Consider the following 16,155-nt stretch of genomic DNA (forward strand, 5'->3'; position numbering starts at 1 on the left):
TTTCAGTCTACGTAGCTGAAATAAAAAGCAAAATCAAACCAGCTGCAGTATGACAGATATCCAACTGCAGTGAGAGGCTTTTTCACTTTTTTAAAAATGTTGCCATCCCTGGCTAAGGTTTAAAGTGCTATTTTGACAGTTTTGCATCTTAAGGGATATTTTATTTTATTTACCCCTTTCTCAATCGGAGAGCAGCTCTAAATAGTCCAACCATGTAAGAAAACCATGGATTATGCCTTTTTCAAAGCAACTGCCCCGTGTCAAAACTTTCACTGATTTACTCATCCCAATCTAATAATATCTTTCATCAATTTGTATCTATATGAAGTCAAGATTGCTGTTTTTGTTGTATTGGTGCAGTGTGTGTCTCATTTTATTTGCTTGTACTGAACCACACTTTCTGTTTTAATGTGCACCGCCTCAGTTTATAGAGTTATTTCTGGAGCTTTGTACAGTCTCTTTTATCTAAATCACAAGCCAATATGGAAACTTCACTGTTCATTTGTCACTCAGATTATGAGTCAATGAAAAAAATATAATTCTAATATTGATTGTAGGAGAATCACTGTTTGCATTTCTCTTTTGTGCAAGTAATCCATTTGTTCCTAACTTCTGCTCCCTTAGCTGCTAAATCTGCTTTGAGGTTTTTGGTGAAGGACTTGTGAGAAGAATTTTAATGTTCAAGAAGTCCAATCTGTTTCTATATTCTTAGAATACTTTCAAGGAATCGTAAAAGATTATTGTGTCTCATTCATTAAAAACTAATTTACACAAAAGAGAAATAAAGACAATGCCTAGAATTTTATGAATTGATATATGACTGATATGATGTTGATTACAATGTTACTTTGGTATTTAACAGCTTTAAAAATCATCAAATTTGGTACTCAATGCATTTTGTTGTGAACTTTTGTCCCAGTACACATCATTTGGTACTCAATGCACAAGCTAGAACTTGTCGGTGTCATCTGCCTTGTGACTCACTACATTGTTCCTTATGGGAAAATATTGTTTGGTACTCATTATTTTTGGTACTCCTGCGCCTTAAACCAATTAACTATGAGTACCAAGGTATCACTGTATAATGGTTGACTTTGATTATTTACTGGCTGTCTTCCAGTCATCCATATACTATTTGCTTAATCCTGAAAATGTGAACAATATTCATATATTATGTTGCCATTACTTTTTTTAACTATTTAACAAAGTAAAAATGTTCCAATTTCTTCAGTATCTTTTTGATGTCAAATATAAATGTTTTGAACCTCCTTGGCAATCTTTCATTTCCATCATCATTATTATTATACACAAAAATGACAGTATACACAGCAAATGAGATAACCATGCTGGGTTTTGTATCACAAATCACTAGTCGAACACTTCCCAAGTGTTCAGGACTGCATGATGTATCGGCAGATTATGCGAGCAGATCCCAGTAAGGTGGTCTTCTGCAGCTGACCAATGGTGATCTTGTCAGCGCCAATTGTTTTTAAGTGCTTGCCTAGGTCTTTAGGCACAGCACCCAGTGTGCCGAGTACCACTGGAACCACCTGCACTGGTTTATGCCAGAGTCTCTGCAGTTCGCTTCTCAAGTCCTGATATCTGGTGACTTTTTCAAGTTGTTTCTCTTTGATTCTACTGTCACCAGGTATGGCAATGTTGACAATCCACACTCTTTTCTTCTCCACAATCATGATATCCAGGGTATTGTGTTCCAAAACTTTGTCAGTCTGTATTTGGAAGTCCCACAGTAGTTTTGCATGCTCATTTTCGACCACTTTTTCAGGCTTATGATCCCACCAGTTCTTTGCTACAGGCAGTTGGTAGTTGTGACACAAGTTCCAGTGGACCATCTGAGTGACTGTGTTGTGATGTTGTTTGTAGTCAGTCTGAGCTATTGTCTTACAACAGCTCAGTATGTGGTCAATGGTTTCATCCGCATCTCTGCATTTGGGATCATCAGCAGATTTTTCTATTCTGGCTTTGATTACATTCGTTCTGATGGCTTGTTCTTAGGCTTCAAGAATCAGGTCTTCTTTCTTCAGTGTTCCATTGGTCAGCCATAACCAGGTTTTTTCCTTATCTACTTTTCCTTGGATCTTTTCAAGGAACTGTCCATGCAGCGCTTTGTTATACCAGCTGTCAGCCCGAGTTTGCATCGCTGTTTTTCTATATTGATTCTTGGTTTGCTGCACTTTGAGCAGCTTCCTCTTGTTGACTTCCATCAAAGCTGGTTCAACACTGTCTTTCACATAATCTGCCAGAGCATGCTTCTCTTCTTCAACTGTCTGCTTCACTTGCAAAAGTCCTCTGCCACCTGCTTTTCTGGGCAAATATAGCCTGTCAACATCACTACGTGGGTGCAGCGCATAGTGTATGGTCATCAGTTTTCTTGTTTTCCTATCCAAGCTGTCCAGCTCTGCCTGTGTCCAGTTTTTGATCCCAGCAGTATATCTGATGACGGGTATGGCCCAGGTATTTATAGCCTTGATGGTGTTACCGCCATTCAGCTTGCTTTTTAGAAGTTTTCTGACCCTTTGTATGTATTCTTTGCTGACCACATTTTTCACTTGCCTGTACTTGATATTATCCAGCTGAAGTATGCCCAGGTATTTGTAGGCTTTGGGCTGGTGGCACTTGATGGTTTGTCCATTGGGCATTTCAATTCCATCAATTTCTACGATCTTCCCTTTCTTCAGTGCCACTGTGGCACATTTGTCCAGGCCAAACTCTATGCTGATGTCAGTGCTGAAAATTTGAACTGTATTGGTCAGTGACTGGATTTCAATTTCTGATTTTCCGAATAACTTCAGATCATCCATGTGCAGCAGGTGAGAGATTTTCTGTGAATTTTTAGCAGTTTGATAACCCAGGTTAGTTTTCTGTAAAATTGTTGACAGAGGGGTCATGGCGATGATGAACAGCACAGGTGACAAAGAATCACCCTGGAAAAATTCCTCTTTTGATGTTGACCAGTCCGTAGCTTTCACTTCCAATAAACAGTTCTGTTTTCCAGTGCTTCATTGCATTTGCAGTGAAAGTACCAATGCACTTGCATATTCTGATGACATCCACGCACTTTATGATCTAGCTGTGCGATAGTGAATCAAATGCTTTCTTGTAGTCAATCCAAGTTGTATGCAGATTTGTTTTTCGGCTTTTGCAGTTCTCTAAAATCATTTTGTCGATCAGGAGCTGATCTTTTGTGCCTCTGCTTCCTCATTTGTTTCCTTTCTGCTCTACTGGCAAGATGTTATTTGCTTCTAGGTAGTCCTGGATCCTGTCAGCTATGATGCCGGTCAGCAGCGTGAACATGGTTGGCAGACACGTTATTGGCCTGTAATTTGCAGGTGTTGCCCCCTTTGCTGGATCCTTCTGTATCAAGTAGGTTTTCCCAGCTGTTAACCATTCACTGATGTTTCCTGTCTGCAGAATCTCATTGAATTGTTCGGCCATTTTTCCGTGGAGGCTGGTCAGGTATTTGAGCCAAAAGTCATGTAATCATTGCTAGGCGATGTCCAATTCTTGACTTTTTTCACTCTGTTGCTTATCATTTCAGTAGTTATTTCCAGTTGGTCCATTTTGTTCTTGGAGAATTTCATCTCTCAGTCTCTGATCCACCAAGCATTTTTGTCGTAACATTTCTCAGTCTCCCATAGATCTTTCCAAAACTGAGTAGTTGCCGTTTTTTCAGGTTTTTCAATTTTTGTATCCGCCTGATTCCGACTCTGATAGAACTGTCTTTGGTCTGATTGGAACAATTGATTTTGTTTGTACTGGATGACTCTGGCTTCGTATCTTTCAATTTTTCTTGCTGTTGCTGTTATCTGCTGCTTCACAATTTCCAATGCTTTGTCAATTTTTCTTGTGCTGAGCCCATATTTTTTTATCAGATTTTCTTGATCTTGCTGTTCTTCAGCTTTTTCTCCTGCAAATGCTTCAAGTTGCTTGCATCTGCTCGCAGGCTCTTGATTTTCAACTCCAACCTGATTTTCCACTGTGGTTTTCCAGTCGATTTTCTAGGGGGCTGCGGCTGTTGAATCCCCAGTTCTTCTGTTACTATGACTGCTGTACTGTAGGCAAGCTGATTTGTTTGTTCAATTGATGTTATTTGGACTGCTGCAAGTGCATAGTTCGCATGTATCATCAATGGCGCCAAATATTTTCTAGGCACAGTCATTATCATCATCATCATCACACCATCATGTTTCTACTTTGTTTGCTAATCCTCAAATCATCTGCTAGGTTCAGGGCATCTCCTAAAATTAAGTTACTCATGCCATGTAGTACTGCTTTCCTACTTTGCTTTTGTTAGAGTCAAGCTTTTTATTAAAAGACAATTTGTCCAAAAAAATTGCCTTGAAGCTCTGATGAGAATGCAGTGGCACAAGTACAACTAATATCCTGTCTCTTCAGTTTTTGTCTGAGCTACATGTTTCAGTGAAATTTTCTTATTGAGCATTCATGTGATTAATAGTGCTCACAATGCTCAGGGCTGACAGCAAGAGGGCATTGCATGCAATATTCAGTAGCAGCTCTTTATTTTTTTGACATACATAAATATAAAACATTAAAATATCAGACCTTCACATTAGAACATGTCTCCTTGGGCAAAATCCGTGAGAAGCAGCAACAAGCAGAACTTAGGGAGCTCAGTGTCAGGTTCAAAACTCCAGACTGATAATAACCAATTGTGTTACTCCAAGTTACAAGTAGCTAAATATATGGCAGAATGCTTGTTTTCCTTCTAACAGTTCTTGACTCAATGAATGGCGTATTTAGTTAAATAAAATTGAAGCAGAGGAATTGGAGGGTTATGCCAACTTATCACCTTTGGGTAGGAGTCTGTAAAGATTCTGTCATCCAGGTCATGTTTGTCCCAAAGGTGCTTTGTTCAGGAGGCAACTGGACTTTCTGGTTTTTGCCTTTGAAGATGTTTCGCTTCAATGACCCTCTAAAAGAATGCAAATTACCATTCCTCACTATCTTGCCAGAGCCGAAGAAGCTTCTTGGATGAGAAGCGAAACATTTTCAAAAGAAAAAAACAAGGAAGTCCAGTTGCCTTTTGAAAAAAAGCATCTTTGGGACTTTGGATAGGAAGTTGGAATGATGGCATATGTACAACTACACAGGAGAGAGATCATCTCGCCCCTTTCAGTCTAGTTCAAGGCCAAAGTTGGCTTCAGGATAAAGTCTACCATGGTTGCATTCTCAGATAACTTCCTGTGAGAAACAGACTGTTAATCCTGCTTAGTTTATAGAAACTTTTTATACCACCAGATGTTCTCCTAGACTGGGCTGAAATTTGGGAAGTGATTCTACTTCTACTTATAAGAACAGCATCAAAAGTTCCCAAGGGTTTTGATAGCTAATGCGATGGGATGTCACGAACCACTATTCTGTTCCTAATACTATTTCAAATCAAATGAGGGTGATGGTCATTGGGAATTAATTTGGTGCCAAATGTCTCAATATGCTGATGACACTTGACTCAGCTGCTCCATGATGTCTAGAGGGCTTGTACAGTTTTATGTCACTATATGGATGAGTCATAATAACTGATGACTGAATCTTGACAGTGATGTTGCACATGTGCACTTCCCAGACAAGGGAACAGAGAAGCATCCTGGACTAAGTGAGTCATGCTCCCTTGTATATTGGTTGGGCATGCTCTCTTGGATTCTTCACAGGACTGTGAGTTCTGTGGCTAAGAGTGGCTATTGGATATCATCTATGGGCTTTGCAGGACAAGGATAGCCTAGCTTTTGATCTTTGCACACTGTTTTATTTCACATTTGAACTACAATAGTCCACACCATATGGGGCTCTCCTGGGGCTTAAAGCTACAGATGGGGCCATATGTGGCAGCCAGGTGCCAGGTGGGACACTAGCCATGCACATGTTACATCTTCCTTGAAGCAACTGCCAATTAGCTGTTGAGAAAGAGAGAAGGATTTGTTCTTGATTCAAAGCTTTGAAACAACAGACCAGGATACTTCACATATTGCTTTCATCATGAAAGACTTGGTTGATCACTTCAATCATCAGGGAAGACGAACCAGTATTGGCAAAACACCATCTTGTGGGGGCCTTCCCTATGATGACATCACCATATGATGGTACTTGATCTCTAGATTTTTGAGGCCCAGTAAAAATAATATATACCGAGGTTCCAATTCTGTATAGTCTTAACATTTATACATGTGTTTAAAATTGTCTAAAGCAGGCTCCCAAAGGTATAAGCTTCAAAACAACTAACATTTTACAGGAGTCAGCTATTCTATATACACATATATACACTCAACTACTATTTTTAGAAACTATGTTTTCCCATCAGAATATTGTTCAAAAAGCTTAAGAAATGCAGACTGCTAGCTTTTCATTGCTTTCGAAAATCAAATTTTTCTGCTACTAGATGCAGAAGCTGTTTTGCTCCATAAGTCTCCCTCCCTTTTGGGTTCATCAAAGGAAAGCGAAAGTATCTTGCTGTGCAAAGCACTCCAGGGAGGCATTTGAAAATCTTCTCTTCTAACTAACACTTTTAAAAGTTATTAAAAGTGTGAGGAAAATACTCCCATCAGTGCTTCAGTCGAAGCTTGTTTTGTAGCGTGCAAGATCAAAGCCAAAACATTTCCCTTTTAAAGAGATTTAAATCCTAGATGTTGTTTGTGCTAATTATTTCTTGCAACATCCTGCAGAATAGATGAAACCACAGTCATTGGGTTGTTCCAAGACTCCGGTTATATTAAATCAAACTCCCATAATAGAAAAGGCTTTATGCAGTAGTTGCTCTACAAAGGAATAATGAAAATTGCATTTAGAAATATCAATAAAAGTCAAGAGCGGGGAAGCACAATGTTTGGATGATTGAGCATGCATCAATCTCTTTCTTTCATGAAGTGTCTTGTATCACCTCTTTACTGCCACAGTAAGCTACCTAAAAAGCCCTGCCTATATTTTGAACAACAGCCCTCATATACTTGGAATGGTGGCCCATAATAGATGGGAATTGGAATCCAAAACTTTAAAAGATTTTTAACCCAGCTTAGTTTATAGAAGCTTTTTATACCACTAGATGTTCTCCTAGACTGGACTGAAATTTGGGGAGTTATAGTGATTCTATTTTTACTTGTAGGAACAGCATCAAAATTTCCCAAGGGTTTTGATAGCTATGTGATAGGATGCCATGAGTTACTATTCTGTTCCTAATGCTATTTCATATCAAATGAGGGGAATGGTCATTAGGAATTTGGTGCCAGATGCCTCAATATGCTGATAACATCTGACTCGGCTACTCCATTGGATTGCCTAATCCTGCCCTGAAGAACCTGTCTACCTCAAGTGTATCTTTGTTTTTACCTCCCTTAGTTTCTCTTCCCATTCTCTTCTGCTATGGTGGTTTCCTCTCTATCCAACATAGATAGCAAGCTTCATAGGGCTGCGATATGTCCTGCATGCTGATGGTAAAACACTAATTGCAGAGACAAAAATATCTTACATGGTCCTGAAGATGTCTCCAATGGGTCTTATCTCAGACAACCAAATACTTCACTTACAGGTAGTCCTCAACTTACGACCGCAATTGAGCCCCAAGTTGCTAAGTGAAACATTTGTTAAGTGAGTTTTGCCCCATTTTATGATTTTTCTTGCCTCAGTTGTTAAGTGAATCATCGCAGTTGGTAAGTCGATCTGGTTTACCCATTGACCTTGCTTGACAGAAGGTTGCAAAAGGTGATCACATGATCCCAGGGCCTGCAACCATCATAAATGTGAGTCAAAAGTTGCCAAGTGTCTGAATTTTGATGACATGGCGTGGGAATGCTGCAATGGTTGTAAGTGTGAAAAAATGGTCATAAGTCACTTTTTTCAGTAATGTTGTAATGTTGAATGGTCACTAAATGAACTATTGTAAGTCAAGGACTACCTGAATTCCCAAGAAAAATAGTTCTTTCCTTCTGATTTTTTTGGGGGGAAAAAACGGTTGTCCACATTGACTGGCCTCGTATTGTGCAAACCACTTTTCTTATGAAGAGGGAGCTGAGTTATCTCTTTCCCAGTGGTTTGCCAACCCAAACAAGATCTTTCCCTGTGGGATAAATGTGCCCCGGAGGCATCTTTTCTTTCTGCTGTATCCTCGTGATGTTGCCACACCTAGAGTACAGCATCCAATTTTGGTCACCACACTATAAAAAAGATGCTGAGACTCTAGAAAATGTGCAGAGAAGAGCAACCAGGATGATTAGGGGACTGGAGACTAAAACATACGAAGAACAGTTACAGGAACTGGGCATGGTTAGTCTAGTAAAGAGAAGGATCAAGGGGAGACATGATAGCCGTCTTCCAATATTTGAGGGGCTGCCACAGGGAGGAAGGGGTCAAGCTATTTTCTAAAGTGCCTGTAGGCCAGACAAGGAATAATGGATGGAAACTGAACAAGGAGAGATTTAACCTGGAAACAAGGATAAACTTTCTGACAGTGAGAACAATCAACCAATGGAACAGCTTGCCCTTGGAAGTTGTTGGAGCACCATCACTTGAGACTTTCAAGAAGAGATTGGACTGCCATTTGTCAGAAATGGTGTAGGGTCTCCCGCTTGGGCAGGAGGTTGGACTAGGTGACCTACAAGGTCCCTTCCAACTCCGATTATCTGTTATCTGTCTTTCACTCATTCTCAGCTCATGAATGAAATAGATTAAACTCATCATCTGACTTAAAGATAGTATTTTCTCCCTTCTTCGGATTCCTTCCAAAGGCAGCCTTGGGATGTATAAAATCTGTTTCGTTTTGTCACAAATTACGTTAGAGGGAAGTTAGTTAACTACTTCAACTTGAAAGAGAGGCAATAGAAGCAGGATGTGGATCAGCAATTTCATGCCGATGCAGTTTTCAGCCAACTAAAAGACAGGTGGAAAGCACTTGGATTGAATAGTGGGAAAAGGTCCAATGGATAATTTGGCGGAGCCCAGCTGCAATTCTTACAACTAAACGGTTGCAAAACAATCGGCAAAGGTTGAGATTTATCAAAGCTCATTAGAAGAAGCTAGGCTTTCAGAAAACAAAAGAAGGAATGCTTTTTGAACATTATTTACAAATCTTGCAAATATGTGTTTTTTTACTCTGTTTTTTTTACTGTGCTCATCAGCCCTTCCCCTTATTGGTTAACAAGGAATTCCAAAAGAGCAATGCCTATACTCCTATGCAGAAAACGTGCATGGAGAAAGATGCCAGACAATAAGGAAGACACCACCACCCCACGCTGATCACTCCCTATTTTTCTGCATTTTTAAGTTAAGCAGAATAAGTACATTGGGGATTGTGCACGAAACAATTTTTTGCAAGGCAAATATTATCGTATGCTTTGCTATAACCTACTCATCCTTTTCACAATCATTCATCTTTCATACATTTGTACAATGTCTCTTTCCTTGCAGTGAACTCTCATGCAACCCTTCTCTGAGCTCAATGGGATTGATGTCCAGTAAATATGGAGAATCCTGACTTTCAGGAAGAGATTGCACTGCCATTTGTCAGAAATGGTGTAGGGTCTCACAAGGTCCCTTCCAACTCTGACTATCTGTTATCTGTTATTATCTGTTATCTGTAAAAGAAAATAAGGTTTCTCAACCTGGAGTGCAGGCCCATTTTTAACAAATATAAATGTTCTGCTATCAATGCCCTCACTGGCAACACGCTCAGAAGGAGTGCACTCTGAGTCCAGGACATGGTGTCCTTCTAAAATGCGTCTGTACTTCTGAGAGTCTTAAAGATCAATTTGTTGCTTAGATAACCTAGCTTTACATTTTTTCTTCTTCCAGCTGTAAACAGTAAAAAGAAAATTCAGATTAAAACTCATTACTGTGAACTAGGAAATTCTTATCCCAGCAGATTTTATTTTACTTCGTTTCCCTCCCTTTTAGATGACAGGATTATAAACTTCCGAATGGATTACACCCAAATTTCATATAAAATACAACGCAAACCTTTTTTTTATTACAGTGATTTATTTCCCAGAATATTGTTTTACTGTTTCCGAACAAGGAGTAGCATTTTCCCTGTCTGCATGATTCATAAAACTGGCTCACATGATGATTCCCTAATAAGGACAGCAATATGCACTTCTCCTTTTTCATGTAAACTAAGCAAATATGGACCGCTTTTCATTAAGTTATTCAAATAAATATGTCACATTTGAGGGGTTTCTAAACCACTGAAATAATGATGCATAGACTTGCTTTTGATATCAAAAATACACTCATGAACTTCAACCTAATTTCACTCTCCCTATTCATCCTAAATACCGAAATCTTTTATTTTCATGGGAGTCTTTAGGAAAAAGCACAGATTGGAAAATGGATGGGAATTATTGTCAGAAACAGGCAAGAGGTTATTGCAAAAAAGCAAGGTATTTTGTTGATCTCTGAGGAGGAAGATTTCTCTATAATACTATCGGTTCCAGATAAAAAGGCAGTAGCGAAGTAATAAAACAAGCTTAACTTTTTATTGCTTTTAGTAAATCTCAGAATGAGGAGCTGAAAATGTAAAGGCATCCAGAGCTCTTACATGATGCCAGTATCTGTGCTACATAATAAGCACAATCAAATTTGACATTTAGAAAATACACTACTTCTTGAAAGTGTTTTAATGTAGCGGTTATGTATTCCCTGAAGATTCCCTATTACAAATGTAAAGAAATTGCAGAAACTGGTTTTTTTTTTTTTTTGAGCAATTTGCATTGGGAGACAAAATTGCAAACAGTAAATGTCACTTAGATTATGAGTATTACAATATGTTTATCAGCATTACTTGGATTACTAAAGCTCTAAATTACCAGGTGGGTAGTTCAGAGGTGGTATTCAGCAGGTTCTGACCAATTCTGGAGAACCGGTAGCGGAAATTTTGAGTAGTTCGGAAAACCGGCAAATACCACCTCTGACTGGCCCCACCCCCATCTATTCTCTTCCTCCCGAGTCCCAGCTGATTGGCTGGTCTTCTTTTATTGCCCTGCACAGGAGAACGGAGCTGGAAAGCAGGTTAGTGGGATGGGGAGGGAATGGGATTTTGCAGTAACCTTCCACAAGAAGTGAGGATGGAACGGAAATTTTACAGTATCTTTCCCCTGCCATGCCAACTAAGCCACACCCACCAAGCTACTCCCACAGAACTGAAAGTAAAAATTTTTGAATCCCACCACTGGGGTAGTTGTATTAGTCAGCTGCATGAAATTTATCAAACATGTGAAATGTTATCCTGGCCCTGATCAAGCAGCTCAACTCGGTCAGACATGGCTCCCTCATTTATCATTCCAAAATTTAACAGAAAGATTCTGGTGTGAACAGAAGTGCAATGCACGTTAAAAGAAGGGGTGAGTTTCCAATTGTGCACTTGTGGCTGCATCCTGTTTCTTTTGACCTTCAAACACCTTGGACTGCATTTTTTTATATATAAAGTTGGAGTTCATTGCATCTTTTGTGGCTGGGTTTGTCACGTTTGGCATTCTGAGAGCCTATGACCAGAAAACTGCTGTCAGGATGGGTCTGGCAAATCACAAAACATCTATCTATGAGAAGGCAAGCATGTGAGGCTGCATCCCATCATCCTTCCTTTTCTCCCAAGATCTTCTTCACCACTTTTTTCTTCCTTTCTGTTTTTCTAGGCAGGTAAACAGACTTCCCAGAGCTCAGCTTGTGGCAGTCTATAATTTTAATGGCCTAAAAATATGTCCTGGGTGTACGTGAGATCCAGACTCTTCATGAATATAAATCTTATGTTAGAGGTTGGCATTCTGAATACAGCAGCCTCACTTTTTCATTTAACTGAAAAGATCTTCATTTAATTGAAAAGAATAACAAGTAAATATAGGGAACATGAAACATAGCATGCACCATGGAAGGCATCTATTATGCACTTGGTAGCTTTAGGCTGGCTACAATTGGGATCCAGACTTCAGTGTAATTATCACAGTTTTTATATTTCACATTTCATTTCCATGTGATCTCACTATTATTTTTATTGCTCAACACTTCAAATGTATAAAGAGTTAAGGAAGTTGACCCTAAAAGAAATATGCAAGGATTGTGATCTAGGCAAATATTCATCATGCCCTGAAAAAGCAGATAATATTTAGAAGTTCTTACTTATATCCCAGTGATTCATTGGAATGTAAGAAGGGAGAGAGTATGTAGCACAATGAGACTTGCCTACTTCTTATATACTTTTCGTTGTATGAGGTACGATGACAATAAAGTAAACTAACTAACGGTAACTGAAAGTAATTTTAGAACTAATTGCGGAATTGATTTCCTGGTAGTCTACTTAGCCAGGCTAACAATATAGCACTAGCAATAGCACTTAGGCCGCTTTATAGTGCTTTACAACCCTTTCTAAGTGGTTTACAGAGTCAGCATATTGCCCTCAACAATCTGGGTCCTCATTTTTTGGAAGGATGGAAAGCTGAGTCAACCTTGAGCCTGGTGAGATTTGAACAGCCAATAGTCAGCAAGTGGCCTGCAGTACAGCACTCTAACCACTGCGCCAAGGCTGTTATGCTTGCCGTCTCTCAGACTTTAAAGATAAGGCACTGCAAGGTTTCCTGGAATAATAATTTATTGTTATAGGGTAGAAACATAGCGCTCTGAAAGCCTGCCAGAGTGTCCTTTCTGCTGCCTCTTATATTAAACAAAATCAAAGAGAATTATTTTGACTTTCTTTCTCATGTTTGCTTCAATCTCTGGACTGTATAATCATTTCTCCTAATCCTTCCTTAGAATGGAGACTTCCTACATAATACAGTAATATAAAAGTAAGACTCTTGTATATGCATATTTTGATTATGGATTATACCACCCTGAGGGTAAGAAATGCAATAAGGAATTAATGATAAGCAAGAGTATTGGCTACAAATTTTTAACAGTGCTGGGAATTCTGGGAATTGAAGTCCACCCATCTTAAAGTTGTCAAGGTTGAGAAACACTGGTTTAAACCATTAATGGGATATTTCATGATGAGATGTCATTACAGTAATACCACTAGAACTTTTGTTATTTGGATAATTTCTGCTTGGACCCTGAAAAAACAAAAGATGCAAGCTGTCTTTTAATACTCAATTCATGTCTAATGTCCTAAGAAACAGAAGAAGGAAACACTAAGTAACGTCTATTTGACAGTGTTTTTAAGGAAACTATATTAAGATAAGAGCGGGCTGCTCTACTGACATAAACCAATTTAACCAATAGAAGAGCTTTGATAAATTATTTTAAAAGGTACTCTCAGTGAAACTGCAGGCTTCTACATGATGCACCCAAAATGACTATAAACATACTGTATAGAAAGGTGAAAACCTTTTCTCAGTCTTGAACAACGTGCCTACTAGCAAGAAGGGACAATGCAACACGGAAGACATTTGTTTCTTAGTTAGAATTAATTAGCTGTCTGGAGTTATTAAATGCCCTTGCTGGCCTGGTACTAATAAAACCAGAAGCTGTAATTTTGAGTGAAAGTAATTACAGCCACAATGTTTAGAACTATTCAGAATTAATATTGAAGAACTATATTACTATAGAATAAATTGATGATAGTATTAAGACAACCATTTTCTACAATTGGAGGGAAAGATAATATATATCTCAATATTCTGAACAAAAATGAAAAAGCTTCAACATGTGAAGCTTGTGCTTGTTGAACTTCAGGATGAAACTACAGAATACTAGTAAGTAAGCATCCATGTCTAAGTGCACATATTTCTTAATTCTTTTAGAAGAAAAACAATGTAACAGCTCCTTTGACATTGGACCCGAAAGTCTTATGGTATGCTACTGGTAATAAACATAAGGTAAAGGTTTCCCTGCCCAGTTGTGTCTGACTCTTGGGCGCAGTGCTCATCTCCGTTTCTTGGCCAAGAAAGCCAGCATTGTCTGAAGTCATGTGGCCCTGTATGGCTATACGCCAAAGGCACATGGAACACTGTTATCTTCCCGCCAAAGTGGTACCTATTTATCTACTAGCATTTGCATGCTTTCAAATTGCTAGATAAGCAGAAGCTGGGGAAAGAAATGGGAGCTCACTTTGTTGCGTGGCGCTTGGGTCTCGAACCCGGCTGTCAGCTTTCCAGTTGACAAGCTCAGCATCTTTTAGCGCTGAGCCATCACCCCCTGATAAACATAAGTTTAATAGAATTTGAATCAGCAAAGAAATGTTCTATGCTTTTACCTTTAAAATTTACCTATCATGGTAATTTACCTATTTACCTTTTGCCTATCATGCTCTTATGTTTTTATCTTTAAAATAAGATATAAAATGTTGCTCAATGGCTTTCTTTGCCTTTCTTCAACAAGCCCTCTATTTGAAGCCTCAGAGCTATCAAAATGATGTCAAATGTATCCTGATGCCATTTGTGTGATGATGCCTTGACACACATTACAACAGTTGCTTGCCCTCCCCCATGGACATCTATGGGTCAGCTGCTGACATCTAAAACGGGTCATTCAAATCTTTTGAGCATTCAGGAACTATAGCAAACAAAATGTTCACCCTAGCAATAAATGACATGCTCTTCATCTTAATGAGCTGGAAACTGCTCCCACTTACACAGATTCTTTTATTATGTGTAGCCAAGCTTTCTATTGGAGTTAAACTAAATACATCAAATCGAGTGTGAGTGTTTTTATGTATGTCTTCTTTTAAGAATACAAAATGCTGCCTTTCAAAACAGAAGTTTTTCCAAGGTAAAGTACTCAGTGCCTCAACCAGGCAGTTAGTGCATAACTAAAACCACCTTAACTCTGTCTCAGGCAGGAATGATGGAGTGACATCAGTGTCAAGTCGTATCAATTGCTACATCCAAACAGAAGAAATTCCTGGCACCTAAAACATTGAGGCTAAATGAAATCAGATACTACTGATCCATACAACCAAAAGTAAAATGTTACAATTCTCTCTTTTAGCAGGAAGAAAGTAGGAAAGTCTTATTTGCTATACCCGTAGTGTGGAAATTGTGGAGGGGTCTCGGAGGCGTCCATCTTCATCTTTGAGATTATAGCCCTCTGGTCTTTTATCTCGTTCACTGACTTTCCATAGTTTCACAGTTTTATCTGGAAGAAAATCAGAATGCTTAATTGATTTACTGAATTATGTATTATCACTTATCACTTGCACAGTTCATCAGCAATGACCAGTTATTTTATCACTGCTACCATCTTCTATAAGGCAGAAGGCAGCTGAAGAGTCTAAAAAGATTCAATGACTATGGGAAAATGAGAAATGTGTAATTGAACCTTTGTCAATTGCAATGTTTTTCAAAATTGGAGACTTTAATATATATGAACTCCAACCCCCAGAATTCTGAGCCAGTATGCTGGAGGAAATTCTGGGAATTGAAGCAAACATAACTTAAAGGTTACCAAGCTTGAGAACACTAATTTATTGGATCATAATACAGCGACCCACAATCTTTTGGGCAAAAGGGACCGGTTCCATGGAGAGAGGTTTTTCTGCGGACTGGAGGGTTGTTCTGGTGTGCAGTGCTCTATAGTGTCATTTTGAGGGAAGGAGGTTTCATGTGCTGCCTGCAACCTGAAAATGGGGCTTTGCTTGTTTGTGTGGCCCAGCCCCAGTTGCTGGCATGCCAAGGCCTGGTGCCATTCCACAGATCAGGAGTTGAGGACCCCAGTCTTAAGAGGCTGAAGCCCAAGACCTCTCCATGTAGCTTCAGCAGTCTTCTTGCTCAGACAAAGGATGAGTTTTTACAATAATAGACACAAATAGTAGGAACTTTCAAGGATATATATATACTAGGAATGATATTTCTATGTATTAAAAATGATCTAGAGTTAGGATTGAATATAGTAGTGACTATATTTGCAAATTGCACTATAATTTAGCTTGGTTAAAACAAAAAGGAACAATAAAAGACTAAGATAGTGCATGTTCTTCAGATTCTGTGGCATTCATGTCCCATCTACATAGAGTAGAGTAGAGTAGAGTAGAGTAGAATAGAATACTTTATTGGCCAAGTGTGATTGGACACACAAGGAATTTGTCTTGGTGTAAATACTCTCAGTATACATTAAGAACAGGTACATTCGTTAAGAATCAAGAATCTTAATGTACAACACTTAATGATAGTCATAGGGTACAATCAACAATCAAATCATACTAGA

General features: G+C 38.8%; 1 protein-coding gene across 3 annotated transcripts in view; it reads right to left on the reverse strand.

Moving 5' to 3' along the window:
• The window catches only part of PPP2R2B (protein phosphatase 2 regulatory subunit Bbeta), a 265,330-nt gene that overhangs the window by 63,431 nt on the left and 185,744 nt on the right, over positions 1–16,155 (reverse strand). For all 3 annotated transcript variants that reach the window (XM_026688064.2, XM_026688058.2, XM_087955418.1), the window contains exon 4: positions 14,975–15,087. In XM_026688064.2, the coding sequence (XP_026543849.2) occupies positions 14,975–15,087 (113 nt within the window). The remainder of the gene's footprint in view (positions 1–14,974; positions 15,088–16,155) is intronic.

This window comes from Notechis scutatus, chromosome 2 (genome assembly GCF_049901735.1).
Source record: "Notechis scutatus isolate UNSWTSFEM ecotype Mainland chromosome 2, rNotScu1.2, whole genome shotgun sequence".
Taxonomy (NCBI): Eukaryota; Metazoa; Chordata; class Lepidosauria; order Squamata; family Elapidae; genus Notechis; species Notechis scutatus.